The sequence below is a fragment of the Ammospiza caudacuta genome, chromosome 3, assembly GCF_027887145.1.
Source record: "Ammospiza caudacuta isolate bAmmCau1 chromosome 3, bAmmCau1.pri, whole genome shotgun sequence".
In the NCBI taxonomy this organism is placed as follows: Eukaryota; Metazoa; Chordata; class Aves; order Passeriformes; family Passerellidae; genus Ammospiza; species Ammospiza caudacuta.
The window spans coordinates 96629007-96641826 of record NC_080595.1 but is presented as its reverse complement, the minus strand read 5'-3'; the positions used below and the strand labels follow the sequence as shown (position 1 = coordinate 96641826).

At 36.1% G+C, this 12820-nt stretch overlaps 1 protein-coding gene across 1 annotated transcript in view; it reads right to left on the bottom strand.

Moving 5' to 3' along the window:
- Positions 1-12820, bottom strand: part of PHIP (pleckstrin homology domain interacting protein) — a 97335-nt gene that overhangs the window by 26563 nt on the left and 57952 nt on the right. The window contains exons 17-20 of the mRNA XM_058800733.1: positions 7538-7678; positions 6670-6746; positions 5768-5999; positions 2690-2809 (exon numbers count right to left, since the gene is read on the bottom strand). Of these exons, the coding sequence (XP_058656716.1) occupies positions 2690-2809; positions 5768-5999; positions 6670-6746; positions 7538-7678 (570 nt within the window). The remainder of the gene's footprint in view (positions 1-2689; positions 2810-5767; positions 6000-6669; positions 6747-7537; positions 7679-12820) is intronic.

The window sequence follows — 12820 nt, the reverse complement described above, 5'->3', positions numbered from 1 at the left end:
TGTAAAGGTCCAATACAACAAGAAAAAGCAGAGCAGAAATCACTCTAAGTTTTAAAATACACAAATAAACACACTATATTTGTATTCCTACCTATTTGCCAAAGCACTTGTATCATAAAACATTATAAAGAAGTCTTTGCCAGGTTTCTACATTAACGAGTACTGAACTCTTAGTGCCATGTGTCAATTTTTTTTTTAAATTAAGAACTCAGCACCACATTTTTTTAAAAATCCCTGTTTTCAGAGTATTCAATATGCATAATATCCTCATAGGGACAAAATATATAGCAGCTACAAAAGGCATGAAAGCAGTGAGAATCTCCTAGGCACTGTCAGAATCTATCTGTCAGGAAAAGGAACAGAGGCTACTGAGACACATCTGAAGGCAAATTTACATTACATTCTCAACATTATGATGATTGTTTCCCATACATTCCACTGAATCAAAACAAAAAAAGTGCACAGGCTACAAACAATCTCTGCTACACTCAGTGTTTCTGCTAAACCACTACATAAATTCAACCCACTGTTTACAGAAGTAAAATATTCTTTATTTTGCAAATGACTCTAAGCATTGCATCTTCCGGCAGAAGAACAAACTGCAAAGATATTTGTGAAAAGAAAAAAAAATTCATATCTTTTTCCAGGAAATAATATTTTTATGCTTGATGAATTCCTGCTTCTGCATGTTTGTTGTAGTACCATACAAAACTGGTTTTTATTGTGTTAAGGGCAGAAGACTCCAACAAACATGCCTGGTATTTGAGTATTCAAACAGGAAAGTTGCAAGCCCATCCCTCTGGTGTGTTTCCACTATTCTACAAGTCACAGGGCAGAGATCTGTAAACAGCACTATTCAGAAAGGGAAAAAAGGGATGGTATGTGCTATTCTTATACCCTAAGTGTAACTAAATATAGCACTACTGGCTTTTTATTACATGTTTGTACAGCTTGAGAACAAATTTTAAATATACCCCTTCCCAAATCTTATAAAACATAGCTACCATCCAACAAAGTGTTGGAAGGCCACACAATATCACTTCTCATAATATTCCTCTAATTAAACAAACTCTTTATTTCTGTGCATGTCAAAAGTAACTTTCTAGATGAATACTTTCTTTTCACATATTAAGCAAATCCGGGGAAGGCAAGTATCAGAGATGGAATTTCAGACAGAGCAGCTGGATTACAAACATACTCTCAATTGGAGCAATTATTCCTATTTCTAGGCACAGGACACAAAACCTCCTGTTTTCCCACATAAAGCATTTTCAGCAAAAGGATGTACCCTACTTAGATATTCCTAGTACACACTGTACGTGGTATTCAGCCGGTGCCAAGTCAAACACAACTGTTTATCTTACTAAACCAATATGATGTTAAAGTCTCCTGAGCAGTATGGTACTGATAAATCCTTGGCTGCTTCACTGGATCCAGATGGTATCAGTCACCAAATATACTTATTTGGACTTGATCTTTTGAACAGCAGAGTCTCCAAAACATGCTTCCTGGAGGGTATCAATCCATAAGTATTCTCTCTAGCTGCAACTCTCAACTTGAAATGCTCCTTCCCTCCCTCACTAGACTTTGCTGATGTAATTTTTGCATAACTGTGCTATGAACTGATCAGTGAAGTGATCCAGTAAAAACAAAACTGCTTGCACATGCAACCTCTGTTCCTGATTCTGTTCTGAGGTGGTGCTCACAAAAAGCTTCAGCTTGGGAACAAAGTTAATCAACTTTGTCACCATGTCAAATATTTCTCCAACAGCATTCTAAAAGTGTGAGCTATACAACAACTCTGTTGAGTAACTCAGAAAACATGCTGCTCCCCAAACAGACAACACACACTGCCCATTACAGCATAAGCCAGCTATTTCCTCTTATTTTAACCTGAGGGGGTTTTAAGAAACATGTACAGACTCTGGCTTTCAAGATTGCATTCTACCTAATACTACTTAATCATAGAATGCACTGTAATGTTCACCTGCTACATGTTCCAAAACAGAAACTGGTGGGTATACTTTTGCTACTGTATTTTGAGACATCTGGGTCATTTACAGTCTGGTTTGTATAAAATACATATATACAAAACTTTTCTCGTGGTTTTCCATGGTAAGAGATGAACAGAAGCTTTTTATATCAGGAACACAAGTGATAAGGACAATATCAGTATTTTTTTTCAAAATAAATGATTTTTTTTTAAAAATGACATCAAAACAATCATACCAAGCAAAAAAACTCACAACCTTCCCCAGGAGGCTTGATTCCTGGTGTTTATTTTCAAGTCCCAAACTGAAGTATGTTTTCCAGACTTAATTTCATATCTGATTTCTTACCTGTTTTTCAGGATCCTAAATACTCTACAATTAAGGAATACTTTTACAACATAAAGCACCTCACACAGCTTGTCTACAGGTGTCATAAGGAAATCCACACACTGAATAGCATACAAGAAGGAACACTACTGCAACAGCAGGGAATAATAATATAAAGTTAAAGCAACACTATGCAGAATATTTTCGAAGTACAAAGAAGCAAAAGCAATTTTAACCAGATTAAAGAATGTTTTTAAGAAAATCCAAAATATTTTGATTAGAAGTCTCTGGAGGAAAAATGTACAGATGAAAATACAAAAGGCAAAAACAAACTGAAAGAAGCAAGGACACAGAGGCAAAAACTGCAATACCTCATCTCCCATCTGTGGGACAAACGGGCACCGCCGAGGAACAGTGTCTGTAATCCATGCTGAAGGCAGCCATTCCTCCAGTGTCAAACCATTTTCTGCCAGAACTCCTACAGCCAGCCTCTGAAGAAAACATAGAGGATTTGTACAAAATTATTGTTACTGTGAGGATTAATCTTAACTGCCTTTTGAGATTTTTTGGGGGGTGTGTGAGGTAATTATGTCTCATGCCCAAAAAGATACGATGGAAACATGTCATTTTCTTGAACCAAATTCACATGGCTGCATTGGCCAAAAAGGCACTAAAATTATACAGCTGCTTCCAATTAAGGAACCTTGCACAAAAAAAGGAGGAAGATTTATGAGGTAAATCATGTGAAAATTACCTGGATTGGGCACATCCACAATTACTATATTTACTATAAAGTGCAATGCAACTATATTTTCAGAATGCATTTCCACATCACATACTTGTAAGCAATGACACTCAAGGCAGTTGCTCATCCTAGGTGCACACTGCTTGTCTGTATCCAATAAGTCAGATAAAGCAGAGGTTTGTACAGCCATTCAGGCAAGGCTGCTTTGAAATTCCTAACAGGATCTTGTGTGTGTGTACAGAAAACAACCCTGGATGTCTGTACAGAAATCCACTGCATACAGCCACTGCTGGAGGACTGCATCTCCAGACTGCAAGTAGGATATGCCATGTGTAATTCCATTACACCAATTCAAATGTGGTTTCACATGACAAAAAGCACTGTGATGATTGCACCAGTGAGTATCACAGGAAAAAGCATACATATAGTAAAAAACAAAAGCCCACAAAAAAAAAAATAAAAATAGAACATCTCTATTGTAATGAGTCAATAACATGGAAGCACTTTGTGAATTCTGAGGTTCAAGTAGGTCTGTCTTGCAAAAAACTGATATATTGCATCAGAGCAAAGTGTCTAGCTAACTGGTGAATTATGGGAAGGCAGAACCTTCCCTTATTATAACTTTACACATTAATCATCAGTTGAAAACATTCTGGAACTGAAGTCTGAAGTTAGTTACTCATCATGAAGGGACTATTCCCAGTGATTTTATTAAATAATTTCTGAAACTTTACCAAATCCTTTAGTAATTAGTTCCACTACCTGACTACACACTCAAGTGGGTTTGGGGTTTTGAGCTTTTTGTGTCACCAGGTGCAACATCTCACTGTAACAAAAGAAGGAAGGAAATCATTGTGCATTTATTCCTTTCTAAACCATTATAGTTTTATACAAGCTTTTTCATCATATCTCTTCCAAACTCTCTCCCTTCTAAGAGTCAGCCTCTGTGTCTGATCTAAAGAAAAAAAAATGTTCAGCACTTTTGATCTTCCTGGGTGATCCTTCCTTGTCTTTCTTTACTGCTGTATAATTTTTTAGATTGATTTTTGGTAGAGGAGGATTAGAAATGTAAGCACCGTTCAAGATCATTAAACCCATGCATTAATAGAGATGAATGTCAATTTTTTCTACTCCTTTTTTAATTTTTAAGATTCTATGTGTGGCTACAAAGACATTCAGAAGTTCTTTCCTCAACTGAAAGACCTAATTTTGAATCAGGATCAGAATGAGGAAGAACTTTCTACCAGAAAAGCCTGTGAGCTCTCTGCTCACTAAAGAGGTCAAATGTCCACCACAAGAAACTTCAAAGACTAACATCTGTCAGGAATGACAGGTATAATTAATGCTACCAAGGGATAGAGGAAAGAGAGATGATTATTTAAAGTACTTCCAGCCTCATATTTTCTTCTGACTCAAGAAATAAGCAGGTCAGCTTTTAAAGTCTGAAATATCTAGCCCTGGTACTTTTTAAATCAAAGATGTCCCATATCTCAATAACTGGGACTAAAATGGATGCAAGATTCTCAAAACCCTCTGGTTAGTTTTAATCTAAGTGGAAATACTAGGCTGTCAACCAGTTTTTAATAATAAGAAGCTAAACTAGAAGTTTCAATCATCTAAAAAGTCCCCCAGCATCTATTTCTCTCATCTGCTTTCTTATCCCTTCTGATACCTTCTTTTTGTTTCAGATTGTATGAATAGCAATATACTCTTAGTATTGACAGTGCAACTAATGACTGTGTACAATACAGAAAAAGTAGCCAAAAGAAAGAAGAAAGATTACCACCTGACATCCTGTATGCCATACCAGAGATTCACAGCTAATCTGACACTGTGCCAGCCTCTGTGTTCGAACAGCTGCTTTGTCAGTCTACCTTCTAATGAGGGCTAAGACACTGAAATAATTATCTTAAAGAATGCTGAGGACTCCTAACCTAATAAATAAACAAAATACAGGTACTTAGTTTAGATGATATAGTTAGCTTCCTTGGGTACTGCAAAAATAGAAGCTTTAAGCTTACAATAACAACTAACATCTACCAGATAGATCACTTCTGCTCTCTGTAAAGAAAGAAGGAAGAATGAAGTTTTCAGATCTAACAATTAAAAACAAAACAACTTCTGAAAATCCCCACTGAAAATAACTAAAATCACTGGAAATTTCTATGTACTGATATAAACTGTAATTACATTATATTAGAAAGCAAACAAAATACAGACAGCAACAAAGTCCTGATCAAGTCATATTTCTCTTGATGGAGTCAATAATAACGAGCATAATGCAAATATTATATATCACAGAATTGACAGAAAACAATTACACGGTTGTGCAAATCTAAAACAAATTGCAATTATATAAGAAGACAAGTCAGCATAGCTGTAAAAAATACTGGCACTTTATAACAATACTCAATTGTATTGGAAGTTGAATACTCTACTTCCACAGAAAGGAAGTTTCTGGTGTGAGCAAGGATAGTGATAAGGACATTAGAAGTGCTCCTTACATCAAATGTATCATATTCAGAAAGCATATCATTATAGTTACCTGTCTTGCAAGAGGTCTTTAACTACCATTTGTAAAGAGTAAAAGTCATTATGTACTTTAAAATTAGACAATATTAAGTTGTATATGTAACTGAATCATTCATCCAATTATTTCTAAGTCAGCTGGAATTGAGCAACCTGCAATACACAAACATCTAACCTTTTGTTTTCTCTCTTTGGGTTTCCTCTTCTTTGGTGATGTTGATGGTCCATCTTTCTCCTCAATGCCCTTTTTCTTTTCCTTTTTAATTTGCTTCCTTTGTTTTTCAGGTCCTTCTTCATCCTCTGAACTACTTTCTGCTTTCTTTGTTTTAATTTTAGGAATTTTCTTTGGTGGTTGCAAATTGATTCCTGCATCTGCCGTCCAGTCAGAATAATCACTAGAATAGTCACTATATATGATATAACAAAGAAAAAAGAAATTAAACCCTAAAGTTACAAAGTGCATTGGATTACATAATATAACCCAATAAAAGATTGCAGTTAACAGTCTAGATAACTACAATGTTTTGATAGTTAAAACCCTGATGATTAAAACCCTATATTCTATCTACAATTTACATGGGAATAAACCAAAAGCCCTGACATATTTGGTCTTGCAAGAAACTTAACTTAGAGCATCCCTCAAAGTAAATACTTTTATTTACTTCATCAATTCAAGAGGATAAACATTGAAGTTTGGATATTGTTTTCAAGACTTCTGGTTTTGAATAGCTTTGAATGAAAAAATAAAGGACGCTCTATTTGCTCTTTAATTCCAAACCAAGGATCACAGCTCAGACTGAGCACCAAAGGAAACTGCTACTACCTGCCTGAAGTTTTGGTATGCCTGAAAAGAAATACCTTCCTGCAAAACAATTCTGCTTCTAGCAAACAAGGAAAAACCTTCCCTAAATTTTAGTTAGCAACATGACTGAAAATTAAATCCTTAAAGTTTCGTGTTCTTGTTCACTTTTTCTTCTAAATCTGCACAAGTTATTAATCATTAACTATTTACAGCAAAAATTACTAAAGATTTCCTAGCAAGAATTTTCTCTCTATGTTATATATACTGTCACTTACCTAGAACTGCCATCACTGTGCCATGCTCTTTCATCATCCTCTGAAGTTCCACCACTGGCAACAACTACTTCCCCTTCCTAATAAGGAGAGCAGAGAGCATTGGGAAGGGGGAGAGAGGGAAGCAGAGAAAAAGAAAGGATTTTCTTTAGAGTTTAAGTTATAATATATGACAATACAATGAAAACTTTTCTAGGCTTTATATGCGTTATAAACATCTGGTATTCTAGAAGCTTTATGTTAAAAAGGAATTTTAGTTTGCAGGAAGTTCCTTGGCTTTAGTGGACTTTTTATAAAGAAGCATGAAGATATATGTACCTGGCCAGATGCAGTGTAGAGCAACATTTTTCATCACCATTTGAAAAATTAGTTTACCTTCTCAAAAATTATTTTTAACATTGTATTTCCACATCTTTTTAATACTGAACAAAAACCCAATATGAACATTATGTACTCCTCACTCATTCTCTGCCATAGCTACAGAAGCACAGAAGAGTTGAGGCTGGAAGGTACTTCTGGAGGTCATATTATCCAACCTCCCTGTTCAAACAGGGTCACCTAAAGTTGGTGACCATATTGCTAGGCCATGTGGGCACTACTGACTAGGCTTACAAACTGCACACATACTTTAGAAAATACCCCTACAAATGAGCATTTTTCTCCTTTGTCAATTACTTTTTAAGTCAAAGTTAAACATATACAACAGCATGTGAAAACCTAATACAACATAATTTTTTAAAGAGGTGAAAGGAAACACCCAATAAAAAATGTAACTTGAGTTTCCACTAAAAACAAGGTTTCATTCACTGCAGCAGGAGCTTTATGCATAGAAATGGAATGTGTAAGACTGCCTCAAGAATAAGGCTCTTACATCTGAAGAACTGTGTCCATTTTCCAGCTCTTCAGCAGGCCTTGCAGTTTCTTCTGCTGCATATCTCGTACGATAGTTGTGCTGATTGGCTGCTTGTTTCTTTGAGTCACTAGCATCGAGTAAATTATCATGAGAATGGTTCTGTGAAGATATAAAAGTCAAAATACATAATATTTGAGTATACATTTTATTAATACATAGCATTTTCTTTAATAATACTATTCCAGGAAGCAATTTTTGGATTGGCAAAAAGGTACAAGTCCAAAACAAAGAGCTGCTGAAGAAAACACTCCACATGCATAGTTGAATGAATTTAAGCACCAAACAGTTCTGTGTATCCTGGAAATAATTAAATTTCTTCCCAGACACAAACACAATTTTTAAATCTGCAATTATTAAAAATATTCATTCTCTGAAAAGTACATGTCAGTTAATAAGGACTAAAACATAACTACTGATAGGCTGCTAAGGGTTTGTAAAAGCTTAGAATTACACTAAAAATGACTAAGGAAGGAAGACGCTTAAACAGAAGTCCAAAGTGTTATTTTGCAGCCAAGGGGTCAGATGTGTTCGAAAAGAAACCCGTACAGTAATACATCCTTAGCATAGAGATGACTGTTAGAAAATACAGACCTTTAAATAGTATGATGATGCATTGAAGAATTCAAATGAATGAGTCAGTTTGAAAGAATATGAAGCTTAAAAGAATGAAATAAAGCTGTAATTTAGAAACACTTCATGCTCCAGCATCAAGAGATTTTGTTCCTCCTGTAGAATATATATAATGCAAACACTTGCTCTCTACAATCTTGTCTTAGTCCCCAGTCACTGGGAAAAAACCCCAAGAGTCATGATCACAATTTCAAGAGTTTTGTGCTTTTTTTTTTTTTTTTGGCATGTATAGTCAAACTTCATCCTAGTTCAGATCCAAGAAAATAATTTCTGGGCTCATTACTAAGTGCCACAAAAAGAGGCACACTTCCTTCTTTTCCAGTATTATCCTCCTGCCACAAAGAAAACCTCGAGTATCTATCAGGTGCTGATAATAGTTTAAAAAAAAAAAAACACTCCCAGAGATGAAGAAAGCAAAACTGGAACAAAACAAAGAAAGGAACTAATATTTTGACAACCTTCTAGTAGAGCAGACTGCTTATACCTATTCCTCTTGATTTTTTTTTTCTTTTGTACAAAAGAAAATACCTTTTCTATCATGTAAGATATAAGCTGGTTCATTAGGTTAAATTTTCTTCTTGAGGAAAATAACTCCCACTTTTTACAGTAAAAGCTGTACTAAAACTTGGCTATAAGATTTAGTTTTCCTTAGCCACAACAATCATCATTAAAGTGCAGAAGTCCAGTAACTGTTTTTTCTCCCATGCTCCCTGTCAGAAGATACACACCTTTTGCAGGCATGACGGCAACAGTTCAGTAAAGCAAGCCAGCACACCACTCTGTAAAGTTGTGTTCAAGTTTTCATCAAAGCACAGAGGACCAACACAAACTGCTCCATGCTCTTTTCAGTGAGCTTCTTTACTGTGCTTCAGTTGTTCTGTCCTTCTGTCTAGTTGGGGAAGTTATCACTGACAGCACAGTTACCAGAGACACTTCTAACGGGACTGCTCAGCTATCAGCATTTTAACATTGCCTAAGACTTTTGAGACCTGGGGCACTCATTCCTCCTTCTGGATTCCCTTGGCACTGCACAAGGGATCTCCTCAAGCTGCTCTGACCTGACCCAGAACAGCTCCAAGGCAGCCCTGAGCCCAGTGGCAGAGCCCATCCCACAGCCTTCTGTCCTTCAGCCTTCTGGGGCTGCTCACTTCTCATCAAGCTCTCAAGATGCATTACCAAAGCAAAGAGGTCACAAAAGCCAGTGCTATAGTAACTTGTTTCTGCTACTGCACTGTGCCTTTTTCACCATAAAACATAGTAGGGACATAGGAGGGACAACAGAATGGAATCCCATAACCCCAGTGAAAGAAATTAGTCAAGTATCCATCACGATAAGGGGGACATATTTTGCAGAAGCTACGTTACAGCTTGACTGTGATGTTCATGTCTTCTCTCTAGAAACAAAAGTCCTAAAATCCTTACCTCCCTGTTTTTCTTCAGAGGTGAGGTTTCTCAAACAGTTATCATCAATACAGCTTTTCCCTACTCAAATAGAACTACAGATGCTTGGAAAACTGAAGCACTTTGCATTACTCTTTGGTTTTGAAAAGAGTTCTTTTCTTTTGGCAGTTCAAAGCTTGAGAGAAAAATCAACTCCCCAGCCCCTCCACCCAATCATTCGCACATGGAAAAAAGCAATACCACTGTATAAGTACTGGGTCATAGTGATGCTGTAAGGAAAGATACAATGTCAAAACAAGAACAGAAAAAAAAAAGGAAAACAAAACCAAAAGTACTTATCCATGAGTAACAGAATGATAGAATGAAGTTGGAAAGGACCTCTAGATGTCACCTTGTCTAAACCCACTGCTCAAGCAGGGATGAGAAAAGTGGTCATAATGTATGCAATTGTCTCATCTTGCCAAAAAAATACATTTTAACTTCATTCCTATTCATCTTTATTTTTCAAAATCTGAAGAGAAGCTGTAAAGGCAGAACTTTATTTATTTGGGGAGGGGTGGAGTTGAATGTGGAAGTTTGACTATAAAGTACAACAGGTTTTTTTCCAACAAAATGTAATTATCACCAGCGTGTTCAACTAAAACTGAGGAAACACAGCTGATGCCTCCTCTCCCTCAATATAGAACCTAAAGAAAGGGCTTGAAATTGTACTCTCAACTCTAACAGTAGGCTGGGAAATAAAGCCAAGATAACCTATGATTTGAAGTTCAATCATCACTTTCTCTCTAAACACTTTGATGAGCAGTAATATATGCTGACAAGTACCTTGTACCTTGTCCAAGGCTTCCAGTCAGTATCAGAGCATATCTATTGATACAACAGAAATGACAGCTCCTGACAGAAGTTTTTCTGTGAAATAAAGATTATGGCATTTCCTGTATTTGAGAGGGATACTGGACACTGCTGGGGGTCTTGGTAACATCATTTCTGAGAGATACAGTGGAAACCCAGTGATGTCCTGACAACTGAGACCACACAGCATGCTAGGGTCCTTATGACTCTGACAGCACTGGGAAGCACAGCTTTGCTGCAGTCTCATACAGGGCTCAAGCAATTTTGGAAAGCTTTGTCTGTAGCAATTTCATGGTATTTCTTAACCAGCAGAATCTATTTTTTGTGTGAAAATGATCCTTCCTTCCTTAAGCCAACAGGAATGAACTTCTACTAGGAAGTTTAACAGGGGCAAGGCACAAGCATATGCCCAGTATCAGAACCCCAACATTAAATAGGTCTCTTGCCCTGGCATTTTTTCTTTGGCTAAAGAGCACCTTCCACACTGACCTCAAGTCTGATTCAGTGTCGATAATTACTTAGTATTTACTCTTACCACATCACGTGTATGTAAAAAAATAGTAAGAACTGTTCCAAAAGCAGTGAGATAACAGACACTAAGCACTAAGAGCAATGTTCTGGAGTTTTAGATTACTTTCCTCTTAACATCTTGCTGATTTAATTGGAAATATTGTTTAAATAACATGTAAGTAGAAAAACTTATTTCTGTGGAACAAAAATAAGCCACTTTCAGCAGAACAAAGTACATGTTGCTCCTCCCTGGGTTCTGTTAGTTTACAATACAGTCATTTGCACCCATCACAACAGAGGCTTACCTACTTTTGTCCGTCCATAACAATTTCCCATGTTAATTTGCATCACGTTTCCACTTAATGATAATGAGGAATATTTCCATTTTTGTCACATTTTACTAGGACACACATCATATCAACCCTCTAGTGTACAGAAATTTCACACTCTTAAACATTTATTAAAATGCTCTAATCCCAGTAGTTTAATAGACTAACCCTCTTAAGTACTTGGACTGGGAATATTTACCTAAGCATGTTATTTATCTCAGTTTTCATCTGCTCCTGAAAACAAGTAATTTGGAATACAGCTCCATTTTGAAGATGTAAAAAGTCCATTCTATCCTCTTTCATTAATGTATTGGGGGTTCAAGTTTCTGCTGTTTGCTTTTTTTACATGTTTTTGTTTAATAATAGAAAAACTCTAATCCTCACCAATGACTTTGAAAGTCAAACCAAGTTTGTCATTCAGCCTGCAGGTCAGTTATACTAAATACTATTTACTAAAAACTATTCAGGTCAAAATACCCCAAGTTTATAGTTTCTCCCCCACAACTCCATTAGACCCTTAAGCAATCACATACAAACACTTTTCTGTATGACCTGTGTCAAAAAATGTGGGCTTTCAATGGCAGAACACTTCTGTAACTTCCATTTAAATTGCAGATATTGTTAAAGAAGAAGGACTGAGCTATAATTTTGTACTACTTTTAACACACCCTACAATGACCCTGAATTAAAAATTAGCAATAGGACTTTGGAATCTCCTCAAAATGCAAGTACAGCTGCTCTGTGTTCTTCCTTATTGACCTGCACTTCAGCTTGCAATCCAAAATGCTAATAACATTCATTCCTGCCCATCTTTTCATTTTACTTCTGTATTTTCAACTTTTTTCCAGTTAGAAGGGAAGAAGGAAACAGAAGAAAATATTATTTCACCATTATTATCTGAATACACCTGATAAATTTTGGAAGTTGATATAAAAACTAGTATTTCCTACTGGTATGAATTACAACTGAGTTTTCCTATGAAGACAATGTTTTAAATACAAGCCTTGGTTTACTCTGCTCCCAGAGAAGCTGACAGTTCTATAGAGTGAGACATTTTCTAGAATTCTTGATGCTGTAGTTCTTAGGTCTAGAGATTACTGGAAGAAAATGTCATGCCCTGTATTTTGCTGGACGTGTTCCCCATCTCCTTTAGCTCATAAATTCTCTCATAAAACCCGTAAGAATTCCCTATGCAATAAGGAATAGTCTTGCAACAATATTGTAGTATAACTTACAAGGAATCAGTATCAAAACCTACTGGATATTCTCAAGGAAAAGAAAGATCTGCACTGTGCTTTCCAGTTCAATCTTAAACCTAACACAGTTTCTATTTCAAGTCACACTGCCACTGCATAAGAACAGCAACAGAAGAAAAACCATAATGAAGTTATAATTTCTACTATAATTTAGGGTTATAAAACAACCCTAAAAATATTGCACAACAGTTTTTGGATTGCAGTCAATCTTGTTTCTCTTCCTAGGTGTTTATTTGAATTTATTGTGAATGCTACAGAAGATG